General features: G+C 42.2%; 1 protein-coding gene across 1 annotated transcript in view; it reads right to left on the bottom strand.

The window, feature by feature from the left end:
* The window catches only part of LOC139281624 (uncharacterized), a 106,928-nt gene that overhangs the window by 56,900 nt on the left and 34,128 nt on the right, over positions 1 to 15,900 (bottom strand). Inside the window, exons 14-19 of the mRNA XM_070901769.1 lie at positions 14,127 to 14,255; positions 12,845 to 13,006; positions 11,589 to 11,753; positions 11,115 to 11,280; positions 9,040 to 9,239; positions 3,333 to 3,425 (exon numbers count right to left, since the gene is read on the bottom strand). Coding sequence (XP_070757870.1) covers positions 3,333 to 3,425; positions 9,040 to 9,239; positions 11,115 to 11,280; positions 11,589 to 11,753; positions 12,845 to 13,006; positions 14,127 to 14,255 — 915 coding nt within the window. The remainder of the gene's footprint in view (positions 1 to 3,332; positions 3,426 to 9,039; positions 9,240 to 11,114; positions 11,281 to 11,588; positions 11,754 to 12,844; positions 13,007 to 14,126; positions 14,256 to 15,900) is intronic.

The following is a 15,900-nucleotide window of genomic DNA, read 5'->3' as shown; positions in this document are numbered from 1 at the left end:
TAAGGGACCAACATTTACTTTAGTCACTCTTTTCCATTTTATATATCGGTAAAAGCTTTTACTATCTGTTTTTATGTTTTGCGCAAGTTTATTTTCGTAATCTATCTTTCCTTTCTTTATTGCTTTCTTAGTCATTCTTTGCTGTCGTTTAAAATTTTCCCAATCTTCTAGTTTCCCACTAACCTTGGCCACCTTATACGCATTGGTTTTTAATTTGATACTCTCCTTTATTTCCTTGGTTATCCACGGCTGGTTATCCCTTCTCTTACCGCCCTTCTTTTTCACTAGAATATATTTTTGTTGAGCACTATGAAAGAGCTCCTTAAAAGTCCTCCACTGTTCCTCAATTGTGCCACCGTTTAGTCTGTGTTTCCAGTCTACTTTAGCCAACTCTGCCCTTATCCCACTGTAGTCCCCTTTGTTTAAGCATAGTACGCTCGTTTGAGACACTACTTCCTCGCCCTCAATCTGTATTACAAATTCAACCATACTGTGATCACTCATTACGAGAGGATCTTTTACTAGGAGATCGTTTATTATTCCTGTCTCATTACATATTTATATGCCTCTTCCTTGGATCTAACACTATCCTTAATTTCCTTTGTTAGCCACGGTTGAGCCACCTTCCCTGTTTTATTTTTACTCCAGACAGGGATGTACAACTGTTGAAGTTCATTCATGTGATCTATAAATGTTTGCCATTGCCTATCCACCGTCAACCCTTTAAGTATCATTTGCCAGTCTATTGTAGCCAATTCATGCCTCATGCCATCGAAGTTAGCTTTCCTTAAGTTTAGGACCCTAGTTTCTGAATTAACTGTGTCACTCTCAATCTTAATAAAGAATTCTACCATATTATGCTCACTCTTCCCCAAGGGGCCTCGCACAACAAGATTGCTAATTAGTCCCTTCTCATTACACGTCACCCAGTCTAGGATGGCCAGCTCTCTAGTAGGTTCCTCCACATATTGGTCAAGAAAATCATCCCTAATACACTCCAGGAAATCCTCCTCTACCGCATTGCTACCAGTATGGTTAACCCAATCTATATGTAGATTAAAGTCGCCCATGATAACTGCTGTACCTTTATTGCACACATCCCTTATTTCATGTTTTATGCTTTTCCCAACCTCACTACTACTGTTTGGTGGCCTGTACACAACTCCCACCAGTGTTTTCTGCCCTTTGGTATTCCGTAGCTCCACCCAAACCGATTCCACATCATCCAAGCTAATGTCCCTCCTTACTATTGCATTAATTTCTTCTTTGACCAACTCGCCACCCTGCCTCCTTTTCCTTTCTGTCTATCCTTCCTAAATGCTGAATACCCCTGGATGTTGAGTTCCCAGCCTTGGTCACCCTGGAGCCATGTCTCCGTGATGCCAATTACATCGTATCCATTAACTGCTATCTGCGCAGTTAATTCGTCCACCTCATTCCTAATACTCCTCGCATTGAGGCACAGAGCCTTCATGCTTGTCCCTTTAACACACCTTGCCCCTTTAGAATTTTGCTGTAATGTGGCCCTTTTTGTTTTTTGCCTTGGGATTCTCTGCCCTCCACTTTTACTATTCTCCTATCTTTTGCCTCTGTCTCCCATTTATTTCCCTCTACTCCCTGCATAGGTTCCCATCTCCCTGCCATATTAGTTTAACTCCTCCCCAACAGCACTAGCAAACACTCCCCCCAGGACATTGGTTCCAGTCCTGCCCAGGTGTAGACTGTCTGGTTTGTACTGGTCCCACCTCCCCCAGAACCGGTTCCAGGAATTTGAATCCCTCCCTTCTGCACCACTCCTCAAGCCACGTATTCATCTGAGCTATCCTGCGATTCCTACTCTAACTAGCACATGGCACTGGTAGCAATCCTGAGATTACTACTTTTGAGGTCCTACTTTTTAAATTTAGCTCCTAGCTCCCTAAATTGCACATGTTACTTTACTATTTAAGAATGGTGAGAGGGGGAAATCAGGGAATTATAGACCAGTTAGCATAACATGTGTTGTCAGGAAATTACTAGAGTTTGTAATTAAGGATAGAGTGAGTGAACACCGTGAAAATCTTTGGCTGATCAGAGAGGCAGCATGGATTTGTAAAGAGGAGGTCATGCCTGACAAACCTGATTGAAGGTTTGATAAGAAGGTTGAAGTTTCCAGAAGGCATTCGATAAAGTCCCTCATAAAAGACTGTCAGCTAAAGTTGAAGCTCATGGAATTGAATGCAAATTATTGACCTGGTTAGGAAATTGGCTAAGCGGCTGGAGACAGAGAGCAAGGATAATGGGCAGATACTCTAATTGGCAGGATGTGACTAGTGGTGTCCCACAAGGATCTTTTTTGGGGCCTGAATGATTCACCGTATTTATTAATCATTTAGATGGTGGTATAGAAAGCCATATATCCAAATTTGCCACTGACACAAAGATAGGCAGCATTGTAAATGGAAGCATAAAATTACAAGGAGATATTGATAGATTAGGTTAATGGGTAAATCTGTGGCAAATGGATTTCAATATAGGTAAGTGCGAGGTCATCAACTTTGGACCTAAAAAATTCAGAGTACTTTCTAAAAGGTGAAAAGCTAGAAACAGTGGAGGTCCAAAGAGACTTTGGGATCCAAGTACAAAATCATTAAAATGTCATAGACTGGTACAGAAAATAATCAAAAAGGCTAATGGAATGCTGGGCTTTATCTATAGAGGACTAGAGTACAAGGGGTTAGAAATTATGCAACAGCTATACAAAGCCTAGACAGAGCACACCTGAAGTACTGTATTCAGTTCTGGGCACCACATCTTAGGAGAAAATATTGGCTTTGGAGGATTTATCAGAATGATATAAGGGTTAAATTACGAGGAGTGGTTACACAAATTAGGGTTGTATTCCGTGGAATTTAGAATTTAGGTGATTTGTCTGAAGTTTTCAAGATATTAAGGTGAACTGATAGAGTGGATCGGGGGAAAATGTTTCTGCTGGTTGGGGAGCCTTGGACTAGGGGGACATAGCTTAAAAATTAGAGTCAGGCTTTTCAGGAGTGAATTTAGGAAACACTTCTATACGCAAAGTGTGGTAGAACTTCAGAACTCTCTTTCGCAAATGGCAGTTGATGCTAGTTAAAATGCTCATTTTAAATCTGAGATTGATAGCTTTCTGTTAACCAGGAGTATTAAGGAATATGGGGCAAAGTCGGGTAGATGGAGTTAGGTCACAGATCAGCCATGATCTCATTGAATGGCAAAACAGGAAATGGAACTGCTATTCCTTTGTTCCTAGATTTTTTGTAAGACTAATGAAAGCAAACTGCAAATTCTAGGACTTAGTGCGTGGTACTCACATTTTTCCTGAATTTCCAAACACGTAGATCAAAATCTTTGAGCTTTTTCAGCAACTGGTTCTTAAAATGCAGAACAATTTCTGAGAGTTTGGCCTAAATGCAAAAAAAAACTACAATTGGCATTAATGGAATTAGATTCAACACGTATTGGATAGAAGACTTCTCAACCATTTGAAATCTTTCATGGTCTCGTAAGCTGTAATAAAATCTACCCTGTTCAAAGGGAGCAAACTCAAAATACTGCAGCAAATGATGTAATAATGCAGGAGGTGAGAATGCACCCAAAGTCAGCATCAAGCAACATGTTCTCCTGTGCCTGACTATAAAACACAAAACCCCCTCAGTACTGAAAGACACTTTCCGTTTTCATATCATGCTCCTTTTTCATGTAGCTGGAAAAATAATTGTCTGTGCAATATCTAATGATGAAATGTTATGAACTGTAACACACTGAAGTACTGGGCTACCACTCCAGACCTCAAAAGATAAATGAAGTTTATAGTGCTTTTTGACAAAAAAAACCTCTCCATTTTCTCAAATTGCAGACTACTTGTCACCACATACTTTGCCCTCGCCTGATGGATAGGATGAGCTCAGCTGTAGACTTTCTATCAAGTTCCCCCACGATGAACGTGAAGTATAGAAGATGTCACTTTTAAAAACTGGATGCCTTGCAGTGCTTGATTGAATGAACTAGCAAAACTTGACTCTATTAGGCAAATCTATCTTGTGGTGCGAATCAAACACTTAAATTCCAGCTACAAATGTGTAAAATTATATTTACTGCCATTATTAACCACTAAATGGTCACTAAATGGAATTCAAAATTAGTAAAATAAAATTGATTCATTTAAACTGAATTATTAGTGCCAATGGATATGTTGTATAGTAAAATGGAATGTGATAAACTGGCTACCTTTAGGTCATTAGTACAGTTTAAGGTTTTGAAGATACTTGATTAAATGGATCTGTAGGTATCATCATCTTACTTTGTTCACTACTCAGATTGGCCTGTGCTATTGTAGTTCTGCTTGGGGGAGGGGGGGGGGGGGAAAGAGTTTTGGTCTGGGGGGATGCAGGGGTGATAACTGTGTAACCAGTAATTTTAATGAGCTTACTCAAGACTTTCCTTAACCCTGTTGATGAAAATACTTTCCTACATAAGAACATAAGAATTACGAGCAGGAGGTACTTCTATTTTTTATTTGGATATTTTGAAAAAATTATGTAAATATGTTTTGTCTCTTTACTTCTTTTATTTTTGTAGTTTAAGCTTTCATGAATGTTTCTGTTGTACAGTAAATTAACTTTGCGAAGTTTGTCATATGATGCCCTGTATAGCTGTTTGATCCTATTCACATTCTTTAGTCAAGTCATTAGTACCTATCTGCGCTGATTTCTTAACTCTCCACAAGGGTTTTCTGCGGCCACAAGTGGCCACATATGCTGGCCTAAGTTAGTTTGGAGCAACTATTAGCTGGCCAAAGTGGCCTAAATGACCAAAACAGGCATAGGTGGCTGGTAATGCCCCCTTTTGAAAAAAACTAAACGAAACTAAAAAAAATCCTAACGAACTCACTTACACTGGCGCAAATTGAATGTGCAAAATGGGGATTTTTAAGATAATCCAGAAAAATCAAATTGCTCAAAAAAAAATAACAGAGCAACTCCTGGGCAATTTTGAACCCAAAGAGAGGAGAATAAAGAATTAATTAAGAGAAAGAAAAGAGACAGAAAGGAAAAGTAAGAAAACACAATTTAAAAATATTACATTTTTAAAATCTACCCAAAAAATTCAAATCCTGAAGGAAAGAGACCCCACACTTGTAATAGTTAATTTTCAGTACCAATTCTTCAATTGCTGCTGACATGTGAAGGACCAGAAGAAGTTGCAAGGGGATATTGATAAGATGGTGGTTGATGGAATTCGATGCCATGAAGCATGAGGTGGTACGATTTGGCAAACAAATAATGATGCTTTGAATGAGGGAAGGCTGGGTGATGTGGAAGAGCAGAGGCATTTGGGGATTCAGGTTCAGAAGCAGCACCTTCAGTGGCAAGAGGTATATATTATATATATATATATATATATATAAAAGTCACACATGTGGGCCGGATTTTCCACTGCTCTCCACCTGTTTTCGTCCCAAAGGTGCGGCAATGGGAGCGGCGAGCTCATCTGAGCGGGCGGTCAGGTTCCAGCGCCGGTTTCGGCAGGGCGCGGAGCATAACCGCTCAGAAGAGGCGAGCAGGTGTGCAACGTCCCTGCTTGCGACACCGGATCGATTTTTGCCTCCTGCCCGACCCGTTGCGCTGTGTAGAGTGACATGCTGGGACCACCTGTGGAACCGGGCAGTGTGACCTGTAGCGGCTGCAGCGACGTAAGTAATGTCCACCTCGGTAAGTGTGACTGCTGTTTTATTTTATTTTTTTGAGATTTATGTAGTGGTGGCGTGAGGTATTTTGGGGGAATGTTTTTGGTGGGGTTTTTGTTTAGGTTTTTTTTTCTCCTGAGGCCTCTCTTGGGGCGCTCCGAGGTCGGTTCTTCAGCTTGGGATTTTCACATGCTAAGCCGGCCTAGCACCCTAAGAAAGGTGTGCAATGTCTCCCTTAGCACTCCGCCCCACACTCAGGGCCCAGCTACCCAATTTTACTGAGTGAGGGGCAAACTTTTTCGAGGTGGTATCAGGACCGCCCTGCCACCATTATCGCCCCGAAATCCTAAAAGCCGAAAATCCAACCCACCAGTGTAATGGTGAATATAGAAAAAAAACAGTAGTAAGACCACAGTTGGGTACTGAAAGGAGTTTTGAGCTCCACACAATAGGGAGGATGTTGAGGTATAAGAGGGTACAGTGTGGATTCACTAGAATGCTGCCTGGTAAGGGAAAATGCAAATACAAAGACATACTTGAAAAGTTTGGGCTATTTTCATTAGAAGAGGAGATATGGTGTGATTTGATAGAGCAACAGGTTAGTTAGAAACAGACTGATTCTAGTGATTGTGGGGTCAGGAACAAGGGTAAATAGATAGAAGAGTAAATATGAGAGATTCAGGACAAAGAGCAGAAGAAACGTTTTTAACAGAAGTTTGTGCGCTGTGGAATGCACTGCCAGAGTTAGTGATTGAAGTAGAGGCTATGTCATCGTTTAAGAATAGGTTAGATAGACAATAGAAGGAAAGAGGGATAGCAGACTATGGGAACAGGGCAGTCACATGGGATTGAGACTACCAGACGTATGGAGGATAAACATCAACACGGACTAGTTGGAGCAAATGATCTATTTCATGTTGTAATTTTGATGGAATTCTATAGAGGGGATAGGTGGTTGACAACCCATTACATTTTAAAACCATGAAGGTATCTTCATTTATTCCTGACTGTTTTCAAATATGTGTGGAGATACACCTTTAACCGAACAAATACTGTGACTGAACCTTCCCCACAACTTATGTTCTGTTCAGTCCACTCCATGCAACACATATCTGGACAAAACTAAAGGATGAAAGATTGAAAAAAGGAAAGAACTTTCATTTATATAGTGCCTTTCACATACTCAGCACATACCAAATTGCTTCACCCCGATGAATTAACATAGCAGCCACTCTGCACACATCGAGGTTCCACAAACAACACGAAGATACATGTGAGGGTAAAATACAGCATATGCTGGAAATCTGAAATATAAACAGAAAATGCTGGAACCGCTCAGCCACTATGGAGAAACAGAGTTCACGTTTCAGAACTTCTGATGAAAGGTCATCGACCTGAAACGTTAACTCTGTTTCTCTCTCCATTGATGCTGCCTGACCCGCTGAGTATTTCCAGCATTTTATATTTATGGTAAGTGACTAGTATTTGGTGGTGTTTGGGGGATGCAGCTTATCCATCGCAAGAGGAGAACATCCTGCCCGTCTTCAAATAGAGCCATGGGGATCTCCCATAACAGGAAGATGGGCATCTTGCTTCGATATTGCATCTAAAAGACAGCACCTCCAACAATGCAGTATTCTCTTAGTATTGCATTGAGATGCCAGCCTAGATTATATGTTCAAATCCCAGAAGGGGGGGGGGGGTGAACCCACAACCTTCTAGCTAAGACACAAGAGTGCTACCAATTGAGCTAAACTGACATAGCTAGCAGACCTCCTTGAGGATTTCCATATAACAATATATTAACATAACTCATTGTGAACATACTGACCAGCTATTCACTTTCACAGAATCAACGAACCTTACAGCACAGAAGGAGGCCATTTGGCCCATCATGCCTGTGCCAGCTGTTTGAAAGAGCTGTCCACATAGTTCCACACCCCAGCTTTTTCCCCACAACCCTGCAACGGAGCCCTTTTCAAGTATATGTCCAATTGCCTTTTAAAATCTCCTATGGAATCTGATTCCACCACCATTTCAGGTAGTGCGTTCCAGATTTTAACAACCCTCTGTGTGAAGAAATTTCTGCTCATTTCCCCTCTAGTTCTTTTGCCAATTATTTTAAATCTATGACCTATGGCTACTGACCCTCTTGCCAGACGAAATAATTTCTCTCTACTCGCTTTATCAAAACCCCTCATAATTTTGAATACCTCTCTTAGGTCTCCTGTTAAACGTAGCTGCTCTAAGGAGAACAACACCATCTTCTCCAATCTCACAACATAACGAAGCTCCCTCATTCATGGGATCAACCTGGTAAACCTCCTTTGAAAGAGTTAAAGTTGCAATCTGCTAGCGGTTGTCGGTCTATTGTCATGAATGTCGTGTGTGGAGGCGGAAGGTGTGGGTATGGTTCTTAATGAATACTTGGCCTTTGTCTTCACAAAAGAGATGAATGATGAAGACATTGTATTTAGGACACAAAAAAATCTGCAAAAGGAGACAGACAGGCTAAGTGAGTGGGCAAAAATTTGGCAGATGGAGTATAATGTTGGAAAGTGCGAGGTCATGCACTTTGGCAGAAAAAATCAAAAAGCAAGTTATTATTTAAATGGAGAAAGATTGCAAAGTGCTGCAGTGCAGCGGGACCTGGGGGTACTTGTGCATGAAACACAAAACGATAGTATGCAGGTACAGCAAGTGATCAGGAAGGCCAATGGAATCTTGGCCTTTATTGCAAAGGGAATGGAGTATAAAAACAGGGAAGTCTTGCTACAGCTATGCAGGGTATTGGTGAGGCCATCAGCAGGCCGGGGCCATTGGAGGGAGCAGCGTGTGCTGCTGCAGGAGGGCGACGGCTACAAAGCAGATCCCAGGTCGCTGATTGCAGTGCGGGCAGGCACAACAGGAGGGGTGAAGGAGCGGCAAGAGTCCATAGAGGGAAGTGACCGGGGCCCAGGAGAGGCGTGAATCTGGGGCCCAGAAGAGGCACGGGCCCAGGGGCAGTACGGGCCAGCCCACACTGCGATATGTGTGCATGCTTGGTCTGTGCAGCAGAGCTGGTCTCCAGTTAGTCTTGGGTAATCCTTGCCACTGGACCAAGACCTAGCTCTGTCAAGCTGGTGTGGTGGCTGGTGTGCAACGGCCACCACACGTTAAAAAAATCCACGCACAGGCATCTTCCACCCTTCACGATGTAGTTCGGGATCTGGAATGTTAGATCCTTCATTGAAACACCTGTGAACTCATCCCTTTTTGGCGTGGAAGCAAGTCATCCTCACTTCGAGGGACTACCTATGATGATGATGATGATTGTCATGAGACAAAATTACCTCTGATCTGGTGATGAGGTGTCCACAGCCTTGTGCTGTTACCCTCAGTTCACTCTGCATACTTTTGTTGACAACAGCGACCAAAATGTGTCCCAGATCTCCCTTCCTCGTCTGATTCAGGGTGTGATACAGTTCCGCTTTTGCATTTCCTCTTCCATTGGAGCAAAAAGCCAATTCTACTCCCTCCTCATCTGATCCACCTTTGACACAGACAGGCATTTAATATTTAATAATAACTTCTGCGACAAATGGAAAGAAATCGAAGACAGTCGAACAAAAGGATGCTGGAAAATTGTGAACCAAAATACAAGAGATCAACTAGTTTAATAAATAACTAAACCATTAATAATCTCATGCAACTTATTTTTGCTCCCATTTTCACAGACAATGAGAACGGTTCTGCTCTAACCATTTACACCTCCTCTGCATCCATCTTTTCTTTCTTTACTTGTCCCACCACCATCCACTTTTGCCTTCTACCATTATCCCTTTTGACATTTAGTCACTCCTGCCCTCCACCCGATCAGGGATCGTTCCTTTTGTTCTCCCCCATTACCCCTGGCTTTGTACTTGTTTAAAAACTGTTAAACCTCCAACTTCCAGTTCTGATGAAAGGTCACCGACCTGAAACATTAACCCAGTTTCTCTCCGCAGATGCTGCCTGACCTGCTGAGCGTGTCCGATCGTTTATGTTTTTATTATTAAAAATCTAGTTTTGAGTTTACCTTTAAAATCTGTTTTGTTTTGTTCCCCCTTCAAGACGTCAAGTCAATTCTAGTTTGGAAACCTTACCCTACATTAGCAGGCCTGGGTGATTTCCACCGTGACCACTTTTTGGGCAGACGGCAGTCGCCAAGAGGACCCAGCATGTGATCCAACCTGGGTCCTTATTATAATGTGGCCAATGAGCTGCCAGCATGAAAGGTGCTCCCCAATCGGCAGCTCAATGACCTGAGGTTGGCTGAATGTGAAAGGTTTCCAGCAGCACCTCAAAGGGGTGTTAGTGTCGGGAATTCAGCCACTTTAGAGCAGCAGGCATCTTGTGTGCAGAACCTAAAGCAGCAAATGACATTTGGGATCCTTTAAGGCTCAATACCCACAAGTGATTGTTGTAAAAACATCTTCCAACCCTCTATCCAACTTTTCCAGACTGAGGATCCCTATTATTTTCCACTGGGAATGGCAGCCTCCTGACTTGTATTCCCTGTGGTTGATGGGTGGGAGCAGGAACTGGCTGTATTCAGGCAGGCTGAGGCAGAAATGGTATCGGGGTTCATAACTATGTCAGCCGACCACAATTTGTATTTTTGCAGGAGTCTTCTGCCTGTTGACAACTTGGTGCTGTCGGTCCGCCTGCCTGATGTGCTAGTTTGGCTCTGTTCTATCCTGTTTCTCAGCCCAAACGGTAGCACGTTAAAGTCATTCTCTACGGTTATTATTTGCAGTAACATTTTGGGCCATGAGGCCCAGCCTCATTTGCATTTAGCTGCCAAATGGCCGCTTCAATGCAGCTTGCTGGATTAAGGCTGGCCAATATCCGGCTTTCCCAGCCGGCAGCACGGTAACTGTGGTGGGAGGGAGGGGAGCGGGGAGTCATAATTGCTCCTGCTCCTCTTGGCCCCACAAAAATAATTCCAATCATCGTTGCTGGGCTCTATCACTAGTGGAGCTGATCGGGGTGTACTTGGCAATTGGAATCCGAGGAATTCATTAAATACAGATAGGCAAGTGAGGGCTTGGAGCGAGGTCATGATCCCCCAATCACTCGGAGATAAGCCAATTTTGAATGACAGGACTTGGCCAAAACTGACTGCAAATAATTTACTCACTTAACTTTTAAACTCTTGATCACGATCCTGTTGCAGTTTTGAAAACGTCGTTCTGCCAAGTTGGACAAATCTGTACTTAGAACCACCCCCCAAACCTCTGCCCCATGCCACAATATTTAAACACAAGTTCTTCATTCAGTCTCCTTCAAGTCAATGAGTGGCAGCTATTTTATAATACTTTATCAAATAGTAGAATTTTGCATTGTCAAAGGTGAATACTTGTTTCGATCTATTAGTCATCCTTACCATTAGTGTATCCAGTGTAGTACTGCTGACAACCCTTCTTGTGTATGCTGGCTAGTTTAATTTTCTCTCTGTGATCGATCATTCCTTCCAGTACTACTCTTTTGTTGAGGGCAGAGGCAGTGTATGTTCCCAGCAGGCCTAGATGACTGGCTTCTGAAGTTTTCAACTGTGAGCGAAGCAAAAATCAATATTTAAATATTTTTTTTCTTTTAACTTAGGTATCAAAAGTGCATCTAATATCATTACAAGACTGTTGGATTTTAAAAATCAAATAGTTACGTGTACAATCATATAATTCAATGTCATACTGGGCTCGGACCTTGAAAATATTAAGCAATTTTGTCACATCAATTTAGAAAAAATAACTTGCAGAATTGGGTGGTCAACTATTACTCAGTGATGAAATAATAGTGTAATATCAGAAAAATGTCACTGCAGTACTTTCTTCTTCAAAGCCACAGCGAACTCAATTACCTCCACATCCAGAGAGTAGTTCTTTATGTCAGCCTGTCCATCATTCCTCAGTGACATCCCCAGCACCATGTCATGCTTCTCATCACTGGAAAGACTGACTCGGGTTTGGGATGACAGAATAATTTCTCCTTTATTTCGCTGATGCTTTCCTGACAATTTGATAGACTGCAAGCAAAGTTGAAACTTTTCATTGCAACGTTATTTTCAAATCCCTCCATGACTTCACCCCTCCCAATCTCTGTAATCTGCTCCAGCCCCACAACCCTCCCAAGATGTATGTGCTCCTCTAATTCTGCCCTTTTGAGCATCCCTGATTGTAATCGCTCAACCACTGGTGGCCATGCCTTCTGTTGCCTGGGCTCCAAGCTCTGGAGCTCCCTGCCTAAACCTCTCCGCCTCTCTACCTCTCTTTCCTCTTTCAAGACTCTTCTTAAAACCTACCTCTTTGACTAAGCTTTTGGTCACCTGCGCTAATTTCTGTTTTTGCGGCTTGGTGTGAAATTTTTAGCGCATAATACTCCTGTGAAGCGCCTTGGGACGTTTCACTACATTAAAGGCGCTATATAAATACAAGTTTTTGTTCTGTTGTTACCTCACATGTATTTTCTTATTCTTGCTGTCCAATTCTATCTGTCAATTTTCCTCTTTCTTGTCTTCTCTCCTGAATTTTTGTTAACATTGAGTCAATGTTGGAGGCAGGGTCCATCCAAGAGGCCATATCTGAGCAAGTACAGTAACTATTTGACCAGTAGAGATCTGAGCCAAGCCCAGTGCTGCCCTTGTTCGATGTCCACACAAGTGCACTTCTATCAGGGGCTGTTGGCTAACAGGAATTTTGGCCGAAATCCCATCTCTGATCTCAGAGCACCAAGGACAACTGTATCTCCCACCACAGCACTGACTGAGATCCATTAACTCAGCTCAGACAGGAGATTGAACCTGGGATGTCTGTGGTTTCTACGACACAGCTAGCCATAGCTTCGCCAGCTGAGAAACCACCATCACATTTAATAACACAATGACCCAAAACTTTTTGTTTATAGTTTTTCCGGATTGATTCCACAAAAATATTTGAATTTTAACACCAGCCAATGGCCTATGTTTTCAGATTGCAATGCTGATGGCAATACAGTTTAAATGAAATGAAATGAAAGTCTCGGCCAGACATGTCCTTTTCAAAAAGGTCTGCAGGATGAATGAAGGCAAAATAAAATAATAATTCTAACAGCTAAAATTAAAAAAGAAACAATTCCTACATTTGACATGTTACAGAAGGCCACTTTCAGGTAATGGTTCAGCTGGTCATGGTAATCAGTCTGGATCCTACCAAGAATGTCTTGCCTTCCACAAGATGACTGGAAAACATTTGAGAAAGTAGCAGCAATCCAGATGTTGTCTGGTCTCGCCGGTCGGTTATTCTGTGGAAAGGTGGCAAACAGATGACACATAATGATTTGACACTCACCTATAAAATATCCATTCCAGGATTCTTACCCCTGTGCAGTTTCTTTAGGAATTGTTGGTGAGTGAGGCCCGGATTAGCGCTCGTTCAACAGGAATGTGCAACAGACTAAGATCTATGTTAACTTTGAGATACAAGAATTAATGAGGTGTCCATGGAAGGGGTCATACATTAACTAAAAAGCAGTTTTTAAAAAAATATTCGTTCCTGGGATGTGGGCGTCACTGGCAAGGCTAGCATTTATTACCCATCCCTATGACAAGCTTGCATAGTTCCTGACACTGGGTATCAGGAACTCTGGGAGCTGACGCCACAGAGTTCCTTGGCTGTAAAGCAAGTTAACCATAGCTTTATTACTGTGGTGACTACATAAAACACACATGCTTTAAAACCTCAATGACAGAATTTTAGATGAATAACCTAATCAGCATGATAAGTTTAATGAGGCTGAAATTTGACTTTAGTGCAAATTGGACGACAGCGCATTGGTAGCCCATTTCACAGTCCACCCAACGTAAAATTAGCTATTCATGGCTACTGCCCATTCTGTGTTGCTTCCCAAGATGCATTTCACCCCGGACAGTTACAGACCGATAAATAATCACATGATTACTTTTGTATATCGTCGTTCCTTCATCGTCGCTGGATCAAAATCCTGGAACTCCCTCCCGAACAGCGCCTTTACCACATGGACTGCAGCGGTTCAAGAAGGTGGCTCACCACCATCTTCGCATGGGCAATTAGGGCTGGGCAATAAATACTGGCCTTGCCAGCAATACCCACATCCCGTGAATGAGTAAAAAAAATAACATTACTGTCAGCGTTCGTTATTACTGTCAGCTGATGGTATTTAAATCACCGAATGTCTAGTGGGTGTTTGGCTTTCAGAGGTAGAATCATATTTTTAATTGCAATTTTTAGCACAAAAATATAAAGTGCTTGAGACGTACAATTTTGACACATATTGGGCTCAAGTTGTAGAATAGGGGATTCGACTACACAAAGGACACTAACACTGCATACGCTTTTAACACAAATCAACAGATTAGCTTCCTTATTGAAATATTTATCTTTACCTGATACTCAAAGCTTTGGTTGAGTTTCTTGTCATCCCAATGCAGTTCCACACTTTCAGTAAAAGAGTTTTGAGTATGTTTGGCAGATCCACAACCATGCAGAGATTGTATCATAAGCAAGGGCTGCAGCTAGACAAACACAACAGTGCATCAGTAAAACAGTTGCGCATAGAATTCTCTCAATTACTGTAATAAAACCGAACAATTATTGCTAAATGTTCCCATCTCACTCTTTTAGTTACTATTTGCCATCATTATATGGTCTTACTCACCAGATTAGCTAGAAAACTGACGATGTTTGAATTTTCCCATGTGTCAGTGGATTGTTGTGCTAACTGGTAACGTTAAGAACAAGGAGGCAACTGAGAAATGCCCTCATAAAAGGTATATAAGACTGCAGACCACAATTAGTATAGAAAAGGCAACCTAGACCACAACTTCAATTTGAACCATGAAAGTAGGACAAGTGGGTCACAGGTTCAAACAGACAAAAGGCAAATTTAGGACCAATGTCAGGACATTCTCCTTTAATGAGTGGTCAATATTTGGAATAAGAGTGATGGAGGCACAAACCTTGGAGTAATTTATTAAACAGCTAGGTAAAGTGATGTGGAACTGTTATTTTTTCTGGATAGATGAGTTTGGCTGAGGTGACTGGCCTTCCTCACCCATATCTATGATGTCATCTTGTGACACAATCGACCCACAACCTCTGCAGCTGTTGGCGATAACATCCGTCAATTCACCCACAATTTGCACAAACAAATGAGATGTGTCTAGGCTGCAGTTAACCCTGACTGTAATTATTAATTTGACCTTTTAACAGCCAATCTCCTTCAAGGTAAATGAACACTTAGTCACCTCATCAGATGTAAAAACATTCATTACGTTACTTAACAACAAAACCATGGTTAGTAAAACACGTTAGAAATTACAGGATATTTCTTAATTTGATGAATCTGGATTGGGTGAGGAAGGAATCAAACAAATGTCAACACAAAGGCCATTCAGTCTATCAGGTGAATGAGTAATTAAGAATCTGCACCCAATTTAAAAGGTTACTTGTCTTTCAACACTGAGCGATAAAGTTTAGCCAATCGACATTTCCTGTCCAAATTCAATTTTTTCTTCATTATTTAACCCAGTCTTCAGTTCTGTGCAAAATTCTGACCAAAAGGTCGTTGAAAGCCATCACTGGTTGCTTGGTGCCTTCATATATTGGGTGCGTGCTTGAATACACTCATTCCCATGTAGTGCACCGTCACTGGTTGTTGGCTGTAAATAGAACTTCCACAGAACTGGATTTTCGGTTCGTTGCTGCCACTCTTTGCGTCCCGGAGGGGCGGTAATGGCGACGGAAATCACTTCCAGGCGGGCAGCCAGCTTCCAGCACCCCACCGGGACATTCGGTACCAGGTTTGCGGGGGCGTGGAGCAGTACCGCACGGGAGAGGCGAGCCGGTGGGCAACGCTCCTGGTTGCGACACCAGTTCGAAATTTGTTTCGCATGCGATCCATAGCACCCTGTAGCACGCCCTAGTGGGACTGCCTGTGAAAGCGGGTGGTCCGAGCTGCATCGACCGCATTGAGCAAAGGAATGTCTGCCTGAGGTAAGTGTGATTGTTTTTTATTTTTTATTTTTGCGATTTATGTTGATGTGGCACCAGTAAGATATTGGGAATGTTTTTGGTGGGGTTTTTTGCCTATTTTTTTGTCTCATGGAATCCTCTCTTAGGGCGCTCCGAGGCCGGCTGTTTAGCTCAAGGTTTTCAGTT

This window comes from Pristiophorus japonicus, chromosome 15 (assembly GCF_044704955.1).
Source record: "Pristiophorus japonicus isolate sPriJap1 chromosome 15, sPriJap1.hap1, whole genome shotgun sequence".
NCBI lineage: Eukaryota > Metazoa > Chordata > Chondrichthyes > Pristiophoridae > Pristiophorus > Pristiophorus japonicus.
Note: the sequence above shows the minus strand (reverse complement) of the source record. Positions and strands in the feature narration are given on the sequence as shown.